This window comes from Pteropus medius, unplaced genomic scaffold (assembly GCF_902729225.1).
Source record: "Pteropus medius unplaced genomic scaffold, Ma_sr-lr_union100, whole genome shotgun sequence".
In the NCBI taxonomy this organism is placed as follows: Eukaryota; Metazoa; Chordata; class Mammalia; order Chiroptera; family Pteropodidae; genus Pteropus; species Pteropus medius.
Window position 1 is genome coordinate 46899037 of NW_024344378.1, and position 18450 is coordinate 46917486.

General features: G+C 35.9%; 1 protein-coding gene across 1 annotated transcript in view; it reads right to left on the reverse strand.

Annotated features, from left to right (window-relative positions):
• CFAP70 (cilia and flagella associated protein 70) overlaps nt 1-11508 on the reverse strand; it is a 79872-nt gene extending 68364 nt beyond the window's left edge. The window contains 3 exon segments of the mRNA XM_039872094.1: nt 8126-8312; nt 9398-9500; nt 11490-11508. Of these exon segments, the coding sequence (XP_039728028.1) occupies nt 8126-8312; nt 9398-9460 (250 nt within the window). The 5' untranslated portion in view covers nt 9461-9500; nt 11490-11508.
• Nucleotides 11509-18450: the final 6942 nt, after the last annotated feature.

Below are 18450 nucleotides of genomic sequence, written 5' to 3' on the forward strand. Positions count from 1 at the left end.
TTGAAAGTGTTGTTGAGTTTTCCTAAATCCTTGCTGATTTTCTATCTAGTTATTCTATAAATTGTTAGAGGGGTGTTTACATCTCCAACTGTAACTGTGGATTTATCTAGTCTGCCTTTCAATTTTATCAGTTTTTGCTTCACATATTTTGCAGCTCTGATGTTTGGTGCATACCTATGTAGCATTGCTATATCTTCTTGGTAGACTAATCCTTTTACCATTATATAATGAACTTCTCTGTCTCCGGTTATTTTCTTCACTAAGTCTACTTTAACTCATGCTAATATAATCACTTCTACTTTATTTTGATTAATGTGTGCATAATATAACTTTTTCTATCCTTTTACTTTTTATGACTTATGGTTCTATTTTGAGTTTCTTATAGACAGCATATGGTCAGGTCATGTTTTTTAATCCAGTCAGCAATCTTGTAGTGATACTAATGTAATTATTAATAAACTAGGGTTTATCTGCTGGGCTTTGTTTATTTATCCTCTTTTTCATTTGTTTCTTTTTTTCTGACTTTTTGTGGATTACTTGAATGTTTTTCAGAATTCCATTTTGCTTTATCGATAATACTTTTGAATTTATCACTTTGTATAGACTGTTCTAGGTATTGTAATACACACACACACAATTACAGTCTACATTTCATCATTTCACTAGTTTGAGTGAAGTGCAAAAACCTTACCCCTTTTTATGTCCCTTTGCCCTCCCTATTTATAATTGTCCAAAATATTTTCTCAACATACATTTACAACCACTTTAGATAGTGTTATATTTTGTTTCAACTGTCGAATACAATTTAGAAAACTCAAGAAGGAAAGCTTTCTTTATTTACCCAGTTTTTTGCTTACCATATTTTCTTATTTCCTGATGCTCCTAAGTTTTCTTTTATCCTTTCTTTCTGTTTAAAGAACATCATACAGTCATTCTTTTAGAGTAGGTCTGCTGGCAACAAATTCTTAGTTTTCTTTCATCTAAGAATGTCTTGATAACCCCTTCATATCTTTTCTGGGTACTGGATACTGTTCTTTTCATTTATCACTTTAAAAATTATGCCATTTCCTTCAGGCCTCCGTGGTTTCTGGTAAGAAATTGATGTCATTCTAATAATTTTCCTCTGCTCTCCTATTTTTTTCAGATGTTTAATTATGATGTTTCTTAGTATGGATTTCTTTGAATTTAACCTGTTGGGAGTTTGCTCAACTTCTTGAATCTGTACATTTATGTCTCTTGTCAAATTTGGGGAGTTTTCTTCTTTGAATACTTTTTCAGCTCCACCTTCTTTCTCTTCTCCTCTGAGACTCCAATGACACTGTTAGATCTTTTATTATGGTCTCACAGGCCTCTTATGTTTTGTTCATACTTTTTAGTCTAGTTCCTCTGCATTACTCGAATTAGGTAATTTCTGTTGTTCTATATTCCAATTCACTGATTCTTTCCTCTGCCTCTTCCATTCTGTTGTTGAGCCCATTCACCAAGCTTTTCAGAGTGGTTATTGTATTTTTCAGTTCTAAAATTTCTATTAGGGAGAGAGGAGGCTCTGTTCATCCCTCTGGCAACCAAATCAAAGTTGTGATAGAAACAAGGAAAAATCGCCTGGGATCTAGAGGAACAAGCCATACAACTAGGGAGAAGTCCAAGAAAACACCCTGTAACAGCAGAAGGTAGGACTGGGCAAGGACACGGCTGCCCAGTCTCAAGCTGCTCAGTGAGACGGAGGTTGCGGCAGTGACAGAAGCCGCTTTAAGAGGCCACATCCACGAGCTGATTTTCACGGTGACAGACCTGCTCACTCTGAGCTGACTCGGCTGCGCGTGGGGGCACCAGGGACTTACAAGGAGATATTGTCAGAGTGAGGGCTGAGGCAAGACTCACTGGGTACAAAAGTGCCAGCGATGCCCATTGTTTGCTGTTGAGCCCTCCTTCACTACCAGTGCACCGGACACAGCGCCGCCATAGCCATGACATCATCAAACTGAATAATAAAGGTCACTCTGCCCAGAGGATTCCCTGAAACCCCGCCTCCACCAACTTGCAGCCCCACCCAAGCCACATCCAGGTGTATCCTCAGCGAGTCAGGGGCTCCTTGCTGAAACTCACACTGGAAGTAGCCTCGGTTTCTGGTGTGGCCTTTTGAGGCAACTATAAGCACAGCATCTGGGGATTCCTTGCTGAATCTTAACAGGTGGCCCGGAGACACAGAGACTTGGGCTAAATTTGGCCTTTAGCTAAACCCCTCTCGGGACTGTGCCACTGGACATCTACTAAATAAATCCACACTAATAAGACCAGGAGATTTAGGAGCTTTGCTTAGTACATAGAAACAGACACGGAAAGGCAGCCAAAATAGGAAGACAAAGAAGCAGAAACTATATGAGAAAAAGGAAGAGAGATCCAGAAATAATGGAGTCAAGCAATTTAACAGATGCAGAGTTCAAAACTGGTTATAAAGATGCTCAATGAACTTTTGGGAAGTGTAGATAAATTCAGTGAGAACTTAAACAAAGAGACAAAAAACGTAAAAATGGAAATGGAAATTATAAAAGAGAACCAGTCAAAAATGAAGAACACATTATCTGAGATGAGAAGTATATTAAATGGAATAAACAAAGTGAATAAAGAAGAGGATCAAATGCCTTATCTAGAGGTTAGGAGAGCCAATAGGACACTCAATCAGAATGGCAAGAAAAAAGATGCCAAGACTATAAAAATAATTTAAGGAGGCTATGGGACACTATTTAGGGTCAAAATATCCATCTGATCAGCATAACTGAAGGAAATCAAAATGTTGAACAGCTGTTTGAAGAAATAATGATGGAAAACTTCCTCAACCTGGTGAAGGAAATGGACATAAAACCCCAGGAAGCTCAGAGAATTCTAAAAATCAGGGATCCAAAGAGGCCCACACCAAGACACATCATAATTAAAATGCCAAAGGTTAAATACAAAGAAAGAATATTAAAAGCAGCTAGAGAAAAACAAATAATTACTTATAAGGGAACACCCATAAGACTGGCAGCTGATTTCCCAAAAGAAACTATGCAGGAAAAGAAGGGCTTGGCACAAAATATTCGATGTAATTGTATTAACCAATGTTACCCCAATAAACTTAATTAAAAAAAAATACTACGAGCAATTATATGCCAACAAATTGGACAATCTGGAAGAAATGGACACATTCCTAGAAACATACAATCTCCCAAGACTGAGTCAAGAAGAAACGGAAAATCTGAACTGATCGATTATCACCAATGAAATAGAATCAGTAATCAAAAACCTCCCCAAAAACAAAAGTCCTGGACCCAATGGCTTCATAGGCGAATTTTACCAAGCATTCGAAGAAGAATTATTACCTATTCTTCTCAAACTATTCCAAAAAATTCAAGAATAGGGAAGGCTCCCTAACTCCTTTTATGAGCCCATCATTACCTTGATTCCAAAACCAGGCAAAGATATTACAAAAAAAAGAAAACTATAGGCTGATATCTCTTATGAACATTGATGCAAAAATCCTCAACAAAATATTAGCAAACCAAATTCAGCAATACATTAAAAATAGCACGCACCAAAATCAAGCTGGATTTATTCCTGGGATACAAGGTTGGTTCAATATTCACAAATCAATTAATGTGATACACCACATTAACAAATCGAAAGATAAAAACCATATGATCATATCAATAGATGCAGAAAAAACGTTCGACAAAATCCAGCATCCATTTATGATAAAAACTCTCAGCAAAGTGGGAATAGAGGGAACATACCTCAACATAATAAAGGCCATATATGACATACCTACAGCTAACATCATACTCAATGGGAAAAGGCTAAAAGCATTTTCCTTAAGGTCAGAAACAAAACAAGGATGCCTGCTTCCACCACTCCTCTTCAACATTGTATTGGAAGTCTTAGCCACAGCAATGAGACAAGAAAGAGAAATAAAAGGCATCCAAATTGGAAAGGAAGAAGTAAAACTTCCGTTATTAGCTAATGCCATAATATTATATAGAGAGAACCCTAAAGAGTCCACCAAAAAACTGTTAGAACTGATCAATTAATTCAGTAAAGTAGCAGGTTACAAAATAAATATTTAGAAATCAGTGCCATTTTTATACACCAATGATGACATTTCAGAAAGAAAAATTAAGAAAACAATCCCATTTACAATTGCATCTAAAACTATAAAATACCTGGGAATCAAATTAACCAAGAAAGTAGAAGACCTGTTTTCAGAAAATTATGTCATTGAAAAAAGAAATTGAAGAAGATAACAAATAAATAGAAGCATATGTCGTGTTCATGGGTAGGAAGAATCAACATTGTTAAAATGGCCATCCTACCCAAAGCAATCTAGAGATCCAATGTGACCATATCAAAATACCAATGGCATTTTTCAGAAAGCTAGAACAAATAATCTAAAATTTATATGGAGCCACAAAAAAAACCCAAATAGTCATTGCAATCATGAGAATGAAGAACGAAGTTGAAAGTATCACACTACCTGATATCAAACTCTACTACAAGGCTACAGTAATCAAAACAGCATGGTACTGGCATAAAAACAGATACATTGATCAGTGGAACAGAATAGAGAGCCCAGAAATAACTCCACACCTATACGCTCACTTAATATATGACAAAGGAGATAAGAATATACAGTGGGGTAAAGACAGTCTCTTCAATAAATGGTGTTGAGAAAATTGGACAGATATATGCAAATAATAATAATAATAATAATAATCTGGACCATCTTCTTACATCATATAAAAGAATAGACTCAAAATGGATTAAAGACTTAAATATAAGACTTGAAATCATAAAACTTTTAGAAGAAAACATAGGCAGTAAACTCTCTAATATTACTAACAGGAATTTCTTTTCAGATATATCTCCTCGGGCAAGGGAAACAAACAAAAAAATAAATGAGACTACATCAAACTAAAAAGTTTTTGTACAGCAAAGGAAACCATCAATTAAACAAAAAGACAATCGACTGGGAGAAGATATTCGCTAATGATACATCTGATAAGGGGTTAATATCCAAAATTCCAAAATTTATAAAGAACTTATACAACTCAAGAACAAATAAACAAACAATCCAATTTAAAAATGGGCAGAAGACCTGAACAGATACTTCTCCAAAGAGGAAATACAGATAGCTAACGGACACATGAAAAGATGCTCAAGGTCACTAATCATCAGAGAAATGCAAACTAAAACCACAATGAGATATCACCTCATACTTGTCAGAATGGCCATCATCAATAAATCAAAAAACATCAAGTGTTGGCAAGGATGCGTAGAAAAGGGAAACCTCATACATTGTTGGTGGAATTGCAAATCGGTACAGACACTATGGCAATCAGTATGGAGGTTTCTCAAAAAATTAAAAATGGATATACCTTTTGACCCAGCAAGTGCACTTCTGGGTATTTATTCAAAGAAAACCAAAACAATAATTCGTAAAGATCCATGCACTCCAATATTCATGGCAGCACAATTTACAATAGCCAAGATATGGAAACAATCTAAATGCCCAACAACAGATGATTAGATAAAGAAATTATGGTTCATATAGACAATGGAATATTCTCAGCCATTAAAAAAAAAACCGAAATCCTACCATTTGCAGCAATATGGATGGACCTAGATGTTATTATGCTGAGTGAAATAAGTCAGACAGAGAAAGATAAATACCATATGATTTCACTTATATGTAGTATCTAAGGAACAAAAAGAACAAACTAATCAAAAACAGACTCACAAATATAGTGGACAATTTGGTGACGAACAGAGGGGAGGGAGGTTGGGATGCTGGGATAATGGGGGAAAGGGTTAAAGAAGTACGAATTAGTAGTTGATAATTCGGCATGGGGATGGGGAGCATGGCAGAGGGAATGCAGTTAGCATTAATATGAGGGAGACAGAAATTGGGGGGATCATTTTATGAACATTATAGATGTCTAACCAATGTACTGTATACTTGAAACTAATTTAAATAAATTTATTTTAAAAATTTAAAAAAAAGAAACCATTTCACATAGCTTTGATTATAGTATATTTTTAATTCTATTTTATTAGTTATTGCTATTAATCTTACTGTGACTAATTTATAAATTAAACTTTATCAGAGGTATGTATGTATAAAAGAAAAATTATATATATATCTATGTATATATATATATATATAGTTCAGTACTATCTGTGGTTTCAGGCATCCACTGGGGTCTTGGAATGTATCCTCTGTGGATAAGAGCAGATGTTTATACTGTATCTCTAAGTAATACTTTAGCTATAACCCACAAGTTTTGATATTTGGTGTTTACTGTTGATTGATTCTAAATGTTTTGCAATTTTTATTATGATTTTTCTTTGTCCTATGAAATATTCATAAATGTCCCTTAAATTTGCCAAATGAATTTTTAGCTATCTTTTTGTTATTGATTTATAATTTTGTTGATTGTTATATTTTGATCAGAAAACTTGGTCTGTATGCTTTTGATTCTTTGGTACATGGCAGAACCTGCTTTATGCCTCGTATGTGGCCAGTTTCTAGTATATAAATGTTCTTTGTGTGTATTAAGAAAATATATATTACTTAATGATTGGCATAAATGCATGACTACTAATTCTTAGAAAAGACTTTTTTCCTCTACCCAGGGCCTAGAGAGATATGAAAGTGAATGGAATTTTCTTCCTAGTCCATTCTATTTGAAAGCCTTGGCTTATGAGAGGAGTGGTTTCAGTCTTAACTCCCCATCTACAGCAGCCCAAGATCTCTGTACTTATAAGAGTATTAAAACCTCCTATGCCACCACCACCAATGGAAACTGTTCAAGAGTTCTAGCTTTCAGTCTCTGCTTTGCTTATGGAATAAAGGCATTGCCCTTTCTTTGAGTTCAGTGACATGTTTAAAAGAATGTTCCAGTTCTTCCTTTCCCATCAAACATACTGGGAAAGAAAGCAAACAGGACACTCTCATTATCTGGGGTGACAGCAAAGCACACAGTACAAAAAAGAAAAAGTAAAACGGAATGTCCAGAGACTGTGAGTCAGATGAACGTCTCCAAGGGTGCCCGATTCCCAGCAAGGTCTAAGCTAGGAATCACTACCTGGAGCAGTGTTTCTCAGAAGTCACCTGAGATTTTTGTTTCAAGGTGCAGTTCCCTTGGCAATTGTGAATTTGGTGATTCATGGTGGAATCGTGAAGACTATTTTCTCCCAGAACTTCAGGTGACTCCTACAGAAGGAAAAGTTTGGAAAGCATTGCTCTATAATACTGTATAGATTCCCAGGTCCCACCTTTCTGGGCTTGGGATCTTAGAATCTTTGGTTTTGGGTAGGCGCCCCTGAAGATGTGCTACTAAAATAAAATTTTATACATATATATAAATATATATTTATACATATAAACAAAAAATACAGAGTATAGATTAAAACAAACAAAAAAAGCCTTAGATTAGTATATCGTGTGGGAATAAAATGTCAGAAATAACACTGTATAGTTAGAAGCTATAAAAGTATGGATACAGAAACCATCTATCCATTTATCCATTCATTCATTTAACAAATACTTTTTGAGCCCTTTTATGTCCCAGATATTTCTAGGCAGTAGAAATTCTGAAATAAATAAGATACGGCCCAGATTTCAAAAACTGCCTCTTTTAATAAGGGATGCAAATTAATAATTGCTATACAGTATGGTGAGTATACAGAAGTACAGAGAGGGTTGCCAAGTAAAATACAAGATGCCCATTTTAAAATTTGAATTTCAGATAAACAATGAATAATTTTTTACTATATGTCCCAAATTTTGTTTGTTTTTTTCTAAATCTGGCAACCCTAAATACAGGAATATAAAGAAAAAGCTCCCAACTCTGCTTAGGAGATAAGGGCTGCAAAGTTCAAATGTCAAAAAGTTTTTGACACAAACTGGTTAAAATTTGTAGGCCACGGTGACTGCTGCCAGAAGCAAGTAGGACTCAAACTATACCGTGTTATTCCTTAAGATTAAGAAGGTAAGGTGTGTCCATCTGTCCCAACAACAGGTACTAAATACCTCAGAATTGCCTCAAAACATACTCATATAATTAACATTTTTAGAACCATAAGGACTTACAGAACACAGGTTTGTGGGAGATGTCATCTAAAGTAATTCCTCCTTCAGTATTGAACTCTAAAGTGCTAGTGAAGTTGTATTTTGCAGTTCCTTCTGGAGAAACAGTAATTTTTGCAGAGTCTCCCAGGACCACCTGATTGAATTCTGCACGAATAAAGGTAACTGGAGTATCTCCTTTAAAACCTTTCTGTTGACAGAAACATACTATTTTACAATTATATTCAAATAGAGAATTTTCCTACACATCTGGCAACCCATTTTGACTTGTACTAAATAGAATTTTCCATGTTTTCCTATCAAGCTGTGTCACAAATACAAAAGAGGTAGGTAGAAACAAAACTAGCTGTAGCTAAATGCAACATTGTATTTATTTTTTAACCTAATGACTTGGATTTATTGAAAAATATTACTTGGTATCTTTTTTAATTTTAAGCAGAAAGGGATTTAATGCAAGAAACTAGGTGTTCAAGTTAACATTGTATTTACATGCCATGATATTGGAGTTTTGAAAAATAACATTTATTGTGTTTATAAAATTATATTGTGGAACATTTGGGAAAGTAAGAAGAACACACAGGGAAACAAATTACTATAAGGTCTAATATGTGAAACAAATTACTATAAGGTCTAATATGTAAAACAAATTACTATAAGGTCTAATATCCTAACATTTTAGAATATATTTTCTAGTATTTTGTTGTGAATATATATGTGTATATGTGTGTAAATGTGCACACACATTTATATATACTTTATACCTTTTTGACTTAACATTGAATATTTTTCCATTTCATTATTCTTATAATTTCTAGTAGTTTCATTATAATTAATAATCTTATAATTATTAATAATCTTATAATTAATAATCTTATAATTTCTAGTAGTTTTATTATTTAAATTTATTATTAAATAAAATTAATCACAAGAGAAACTCTGAAAGAATTCAGATCCTGCTGTCTAGGAAACAAAAACCACTTCTTGTTTTACCTGTTAAATTTAGCATTCGAATTGCCAGGTAGTTTACACACACAGTAATGTGAACTGCTGATTCTACACTATCAATAAGGAACACTGAGAAGGAAGTGCCATTGCCATGTAAAGTCAGCAGGTTTGGTGATACAGGATGATGCAAAACTCCATTCCTCCCACTGATGATCCGAACACACCTTCCCCTGACCAGCAGGTAGATGTTTGACAAGGAGATCCGAGTTCAAAGGCTAATGTACTTTCAAGAAGTATGAATAAACTAGGGATTTCCAAAAATAACTTTACCAAGTCATATCCATCTGTCACGATGATCTGAATAGGTTTGCCTGTTGATGAAACCTGCTCCATATTGGAACTTGGGTAAAGTCTCTCTGGTCTTCTCTGGTTTCTGTAAACATAATGAATGAACCTGTCCCCTCATTACCATAGCTGCGAAAGTACTCACGTTACATCATAACCAATACCAGAGTGAACCTATGAAAATGCAATCAGATCCTAGCACTATTTGTGCCCTTTCTAACCTTTGCTGCTAGACAGGCAGGGCTTTAGGGAGCCGGTCACGAGGATGATTCCACCAGTTAGTGCTAAAAAGATCCTGATACATGTAACTAACCTATGAAGCATAAATTATCACAGAAAAAGAGGGTAGAAATGCCATTCCCTAAATTTCCCATTTCCCACACCCTTTGTAATGTTCTTCGGTGTTTGTTTGTTTTAACGTGCAAAGCTCCACTCAATGGTTATTTAATTTCCCAGTTATACAAAAATATATTTTAATAATGGGAAAGAAGCAGACACATAGATTGGTTACTCCACTGGGAAAAGTTCTGACATATTTCTTATTTAGTCAAAGATATTTTCTAATTATTTTACAACACTAAAGACAATTTCAAAAATAAATTAGATATGGTTGTTTTTTTAAAAAAAAAAGGTCATGTTCTCTGACTCGATTCAAAATGGAACTTAACATAATTCAAATGTAAGTTAGACCATACTATGTTAAGTGTGTCTAGGACTGGTGGTTCAAAACAGGAGATATCTTGCTGCCCCTAGACTGTATAATTACACTATCTCTTTCCAAGTACTCATTTTCCCAGTCACCTAAAAGTCTCAGGTGTTCAACACCATGACTCCAGGCTCATTCAGACCTGAGTGGCCAACGATTTTCTTATCAAGCTTACATTTGAAATGATCTTTTGTATTAGTTTCCTTCTTTTCTTTTCAATAGTACCACATGAATTAGGCCTTCACTAGCCTGACCCTGGACAAATGCCTAACTTCTCTGAGCCTCAGCTTTACCTTCTGTAAAACGGATTTAAAAACTTCTGACCTGTTTCAAATTTCTTGTGAATATCCACTGATAAAGGCTAATTGGAACTTTAAGCAAACAGTCAGGAGGGTCTACATGAGAAGGTAGGACTTATGGAAGTTTTCTCATTCTATGTAATCATGAGAACCCTACATGTCAGAACCCCACAGGAAGAACTCTATAATAAACAGCTGTGGTTCTAACTTCCCCTTCTTTTAACTTCTTTTTCCCTTCTATATCTACTCCTCCACCTTGGCATAGAGGCCAGAGTGCACACCTGACTTGCCATGTCTATATGCAATGGGTTGCAACCCTTTCTTCCCCTCCTCCACCCCAATAAATCCTTTTTGGTGACCAAACACCTAGTCAATATTATTTTTCAGTCGACACCACTAACATAGCAAAACTGCTTAACCTACGAAGCAAGCACAAATAGCATTATTAATATGCACTGCTTCTCCTGAAGGCTCAATTACCCCCATAAAGACAGTAATCTGTTATACTTACAACCTCTCAGGGCCTGGCACCACGTCTTGCCTGCAAGAGGCATTAGCAGCATATTTGTTGAATAATGAATGCAAGAAATCTACCTAACTACAAGTTATGGTTCAGACGGTCAGACAGGTGCTCCTGTTACTCCCAACAAGGCACGCATTTCTTGTCATCTGTTTAGGAGAAGCTGCAGGCTGAGTCAAATTAGAAATAGGTTAGATGTAGGAGAAGACGGGATGATGTGTGGTCTAGGGACAAGGGCGCAGTCGCCCTTACTGCGGCGGATCTCGGCACAAAGCGGTAAGGGAGTCTTATGTCTGGCTTTGGGTAGGAGCCCTGGGGCAGGCGTGAGCGTCCGCGCTTTGCGGAGTTGCAGCGTTTAGGTGAGTACGGGAGTGCGGGCATGCGGTCTGTACGTTTCAGCCTGGCCGTAGCTGCAGGAGCAGAGATGGAGGGAACCGGGTGTGGCCGCAGGGCCGCGGTAGGGAGGCCGGAAAAACAGGGTTTTCTAAGGAGAGACAGCTGTCTTACCTGCGATAGCCGTAGATGTTTTTCGCAACTATAGCAACCAATTACCTCTCGCGAGAACTTAGTTTCCTCAGTCACCACAAGTTTATACCAAGGCTCGCGATAACGTTTTGGGGGCGAACAAGGAGCGAGGCGCAAGGTGAGTTTCTGCGCCTGCGCTCCGATAACGGAGTGCGCGAGGTGCAGCCTTCCTACCTGAGTTTCCATATGTTTATGCCGGTGGCACTTTCCCTTGGCAAAAGTTTTGGTTAAGTGCAAAGTTTTCCACCTTTCGATATTGCGTTCTTGACCCTTTTCTTTCAATATCCCTCCATAAATAAGGAGAAAAACTAAAAAGAAATTTTATTTAACGGTGAAATGATGCCTTTATTAAACGTTTTGGAAAACGGTTTAAATCTTTCTCTGTGAAAAACGCAGATAGGACAGTATTTTAAAAGTGAGCCTACTTGAAAATTATATAATTGTATTAATCAATGTTACCCCAGTAAACGTAATTAAAAAATAATAAAAATAAAAAATAAAAGTGAGCCTCAGTGTTGGTGAGAGTGCAAAACAATGTGCTCAATATTTACATAACAAACAGACGAAGTAAATTATGTTAATGAAAAATTTTAATATATATGAAATTCAACATTAGAGTTGGAATAGCAAAATACAATAGCAAAAAACCTGGAAACAACCCATGTCCATCAACTTGGGAAGAGTGGGTGAATAAACTGATATTCACAAAACAGCATATTACAAAGCAGTCAAAATGAAGGAACTAAAGCTACTCACAACATGAGGAATCTTAACAGTATATATACTTCAAAATATTGTAATGTTAAGAGCTAGCTTGAATGGGCTCCCACTGGCCAAATCTGAGACAATTTGAGCATCAAAATTAACTGATAATGAATAATAGCCCATTGACTAGAATAGGAAATACAAAAGTTCACACTGATAGAAATAAGTGGAGAGAAAGGAGAGCTCTAACAGTAGAATGCCAACTCGATAATGGAGAGGGAATGATGGAAGTAGAGAATTACCATTTGGCAGGCTTCTTCAATGGATGCTAAGGTTGATGGATGGAGGTTTGATGCAGTATAGAATATTGGCATGATTTTGGAATACTAATCAATCACAAAGGGGAAAACTAGGTTATTGAAGACAGCAACATGATCAGGTGATCAAGGTCAACATCACCAGTGTTGAGAGGAGTCTACATTGCATGCTTCCTGATGAAAATTACTGGGAAAAGCAAAGTACCATTTTGAGGTATTCCTGCCATCTGAGAGACACAGATTGTGGGCCATCGTATGTAGAAAGTAAGGCCTGTACTCTTTAAAACTGTCAAGGACATGAACGACTCAGAACTCTACCAGATTAAAGGAGCCTCAAAATACATGACAACTAAATGCAATGTGTATTCCTGTATAGCATTTTGGACCAGAAAGGAAAAGAGACATTGTTGGGACAGCAGGGGAAATTTGAATGGGCTTTATGGACTGGATGGTAGTGTTGTACCGTATTTATTTCTTGATGTGAAAAGTTGTTTGCTGTTGTGTAGGAGTGACCCTGTTCGGTGGAAAATACACAGTGGACTGTTTAAGAGTGATGGGACATCATGTCTGCAGTTTGCCCTCTCAAACCTTGAAAGGTCCAGGAAAAAGGCTAATTACGCGGGTTCTATGCACATGCATAGACATACACAGAGTGAGCAATGAAGCAATACAGTGTTAACTACTTGAAAATCTGGGTGAAGGGAACATGGGAGTTCTTCACAATATTTTGGCAACTTTTCTATACATTTGAAATTATTTTAAAACAAATCTTTAAGCTATACACACATACATATCACTCTCCATTAAACTCCATGCTTAGGATACAGAGTTACCAGAGCCAAATTTTAAAATTGTTTTATTTCTGCTAATAAACATATGTGGACAAAAAGGAGGCCACATACTAAACCTGATCAGCTCAGGGGATGCATGCATGGTGAACCTTAAACAGAGACCAAAAGCAATTACACAGTCCAGTCTGAACATAAAAATTCCTAACTAAAAGCAAGTCATGGCAGGTAGTCACATCCTAGGTCTGTAGCTTCCTTGACAAAGGTCAGTCTTTACCTTAAGAAAGCCTATTGTCTTACATCTAAAATAACATACCTTTGAAATGTCAGAGTAATCTCCTTTTCCACACCACTCAGGGCACAACTCCAACAGAGCACAAAAGACCACAGAACCTCTTATTGTTATCTTGTTCCTCCCGAATACTATCTCTTTGTGCTGTAAATATTAACCGTCCTTTACCCACCATTGTAAAAGTCCTCCTTTCCGTTTTACTTTTTATTCAAACTCAGATTGCCCTGCTTTGCTTTCTCCCACCGCCTTAATCTACCACCAATTGATTTCATGTAATCTTCCTTATGTCTTCTCTTTTTATTATGATGTATAAAATAAGCTGCAAAACTCTCATTTTCTGGAGCATTTTCTGAATCCGTTGAGATTTTGCTTCCCAGCAGTTGTTGTCAGTTTGGCTCAAATAAACTCAAAAAAATTCTCTACAGGTTTGGACGTTTTTCACATCGACAATATTAAAATTATAAAATTTAAGAAAAATATTTTAACTTGCAGTGTTATAATAAAAGGTTCTCAAAATAAAACTATGGAACTATTGAGGAAGGCACTTCTCTCTGGATTTTTTTCCCAAGTGAGAGCCGTGAGTGAGTCTGCTTTGAGATAGCCATCTTACTTAGAGCACAAAATGCTTTTTCTACATAATAAGCTAGGATTAGGACCAAGTGTTTGCTAGGGAATTGCTCTCATGATCTTGGTCTACTTAGTATTTTGTTTCAAGGCCCAGGCAAATGAGGATAAGTAACAGGTGTCACTTTTTAAAACATAATTAATCCTCATTGGACTGTATGGTGCCTGAGTAAAAAAGCTGCATCAAGGTTCTTTTATTCTAGAGTGCTTACTAGTGGCCACTCTGAATTTCCTATAGTCCTTATAAGGAAAGGCTTCATATGTTTTTTGACTGATTTAAAACATCAACTTGCATATGGAAAACATAGAAACGGCCCTGTTTGGTGCTATAGAAAACATTACAGTACTGAAAATCAGAATTAAATCTACATATTCAAACCAATTTTTTGGGTTAAAAAGCTATAAAATCTGTAATAAAATTCAAATTTCTTAGTCTGAGTTTCAGTGACCTCCACTAAATGACGTATTATTTCAACAAACTCTTTTTTCATTACTCCAAAAGACTTGTTTCTAATTAGCTAATCTTTTATTTCCAAAGCCAATTTATTTGATAAGATCCAATAACAGAATCAAATGTATTGCTGATCCTCAAATTGATCTACAGATTCAAAGTATTAACCATAAACATCCCAGATGACTTTTTTGCAGAAATTGATAAGCTGTTTCTAAAATTAATATTGAAACACAAGGGACTCAGAAAAACCAACACAATATTGAAAAAGAACATAGTTGAAAGACTTACACTTTCTAACTTATTATAAAGATACTGTTATCAGGTAATCAAGTACACTAATCAAGGCTTAAGGATAGATATATAGATAAATGGAACAGAACTGAGAGTTCAGAAATAAACTTTTATATTTATGGTCGATTTTTGACAAGAGTACCAAGACAATTCAATGGGGGAAAGGATGGTTTTTCAACAAATAATGCTGGGACAACTGGATATACAAATGCAAAAGAAGTTGGACACTTATTTCACACCATACTTAAAAATTAACTAAAATGTCAACGACCTATATCTAAGAGACAAAACTACAAAAGTTTTAAAAGAAAGCAGGGATAAATCCTCATGAGCTTGCATTTTGGCAATCGTTTCTTAGACATGACCCTAAAAGCACAAGCAAACAAAAAAGGAAAAAGAAATTAGACTTCATAAAAATATAAGAGTTTTGTGCCTCAAGGACACCATCAAGAAAAAGACAACCCACAGAATGGGAGAAAATATTCGTAAATCTGTATTGTGTGTGTATATAATTTTTAAAGTAGTTTTTACATTAAAAAAAAACAAAAACAAAAAAAACCTTTCTAGCTGGAAGAGATTGCCCCACCCTGGGTAGCCAGTTTTTAGAGACAGCAAAGGGCCCAGCCAGGAGCATGCCTTTTAGATGCAAACTAACCAGTCCAGAGCCACACCTCCTGTATCTGGCCCTACAGCCCAGAAAGCAATATTTCTCTGCCTTTATCACTCCAAGGCCAGGTACTAGGCAATTAAAGGCCACTCAAAGTTGTTAGGACTAGTCAACCCTATAGTGCTTTACCTGCTCTAACTTGTCTTTCCCTCGGAAACCCAAGTAAAGGCCATGGTCTAATCACACACCCCAGCCAACTGTCTTCTGCCTCTTGACCAATCTGGTGTTTTTCTCTTGTGGCCCTGTATGTGCAGTGCTTCCTGTCTCTATGACATTTGAGTATAATGATTTTCCCAAGTCTCTACTGTGTCTCATTTTGTGGCCATACCTGACTATAAACCAAAATTAATTTTAGACTATAGTAAAGAATAAAAAGCACTTATTAGAGCAAAAGGAGCTGCAGCCTGGAGACAGATTCAGGTAGCGAACTGTGTTCCATCAAAACAAAGAGGAAGCCACCTTTTATAGCAAAAGTTCCCACCCAGGTTCTCAATTAGGTCCATTTAATGTAAATGAAGTATCCAAATTGTGCAGTTCTGATTGGACAGAGCAGGTCTCAGTCCTGGGTAGTAAAAAAAGAAACCAGGGTTTCCTTGCAGTGGTTGACTCAGACTATGTAAACAAGCAGGACATAGCGAGGGAAGTCTGAGGTTCTTCCTGGTATACAGAGTACGGAAGGAGCCTCTGTCAGCAAATGGCCACTAGACTTATTCCTAAAATTTAGGCCCTCGGTTGACCATGGGGATGTCCATCTCAGTAGATAAATTTCTTCTCAGGGTCCACATGACTGACCATATCATAAAAGTATATAAAACAAAATATCTGATAAGGGTCTACTATCCAGAACATATAACCTTTACAACTCAACAATAAAGACAAATAACACAAATTAAAGATGGACAAAAGTATTTGAATAGACATTTTTCCAAAATGGATGTGCAAATGGGCAATCAGCATAAGAAAATATGTTCATTAGCAATTAGGAAAATACAAATCAAAACCACAACAAGATTCCACTTCACATCCACTAGGATGGCTTAATCAAACACATAGACAGTGATAGTGTTGGTGAGGATGAGGAGAAATTAGAAACCTCATTCACTGCTAGTAGGTAAAATGGTGCCACTGCTTTGGAACAGTTTGGCAGATCCTTAGAAAGTTAAACACAAAGATATTATATGATCCAGAAATTCCTAGTTCCATAGCCAAGAAAATCAAAAACTTGTGTCTGCAGAAAAATCTGTACATCAATGTTTACAGCAGCATTATTTATACTAGCCAAAAGGTGAAAACAACCCAAATATCCATTAATTGATAAATGGACAAAGGAAATGCATATCCATCTCCATACAATGGATTATTCAGCCATAAAAAAAAAAACCTGAAGCACTGATTCATGCTACAACACAAATGAATGTTAACAGTAATGTAATTGAAAAAAGCCAGATACAAAGGGCCATACATTAATTAATTTCATTCATGAAAAGCCAAAAATAGGCAAATCCATAGACAGAAAGTAGATTAGTGATCGCCAAGGGCTGGGCAGGAGTAGGGAGAATGAAGAGTGACTGCTAATGGGTAAAAGGTTTCTTTCTGGGTAGTGAAAATGTTCAAAAATTGATTGTGGTAGTAGTTGCACAAATTTCAAATTATGCTAAAAACTACTTTAAAAGGATGAATGGTGTGTGAATTATATCTCAAATGTTTAAAAGTTTAAAAATACCCTATCTTTCTTTCTCATCTTTACCAAATCTTATCGCTGTTACTTTTTCAACCCTAAATCAAAACTGAACTTTTTAAATAAAACTCATAAAAAGTAATTACATCCATCTTGGCACATCATTCTTCTACCCGTGTTATCTTGCTTTTGCTTCGTATTGGAATTGAATGGTCTATCTAAGAGTAAAGCTGTGTCTTATACCATCTTCTATGCCCCTTGGTAATTACACAAATGTGCAATGAATTATACTTGATATTTACTATTCTTCCTCTCAGTTTTTAGTATAATCATTTACCAAATCTATATTAAATATCAGCTTTGTACCAGGGAGCGCAGCACAAAGAACAAATAAGGTTCTTATCCTCAGCAGAATTTATAATCTAACATTTACAATTTCTTTGTATCTTAATTTTTATTTAGAACCCCCACTAGATTACAAACCTTTTTCCTTTGTACTTTCCCTGACTACCTATTATAATGTTCAACATACTCAGTAATTGCTTGGTACTAAGAATAAACCTGTATTTTGAAATCACCCTGCTGTATTACTAATTCAACTCCTGAACTACTTCTCCAAAACGCTAGGTTGAGGAGTTGAGTCAGTAATTCAGCAGGGTGATTTCAAAATACAGGTTTATCCTTAGTACCAAGCAATTACTGAGTATGTTGAACATTATATAAAGAGCTAGGAGCATTCGGTTCTGCCGGGGAGTTGATTTAAGCCTCATTTGCTCATTAATTGAACACCTCTTAAGTGTCAAGCTTCACTTTCTGAAATCAGGATTAAACTGCAACTAATTTTAAAGTCTCTCATAAAATTAAAAATCAAGGGCCAATAAAGATCTTTAGGGGGTTTCAGTAGGCATAAAAGTAAGCTATGTATTTTATGCACATAAACATGTAATCCTTTTTTAAAAGTTGTTACGGGCAATGCTAATCTATTTTCTATGTGGAAATATTAGTGTTTATAAATACAGAATACCAATTTATGTAGGTTAAAAGAGCTGAATTTTTTTAAGTAATATAGTTTTAATATATCACCAACTACAACTGCCCAATGGACACTGTAGGACTTTGAAAGGCAGAGTTTTCAGCAACCCTTTTTAAAATTCAATATTATCACACAGAAG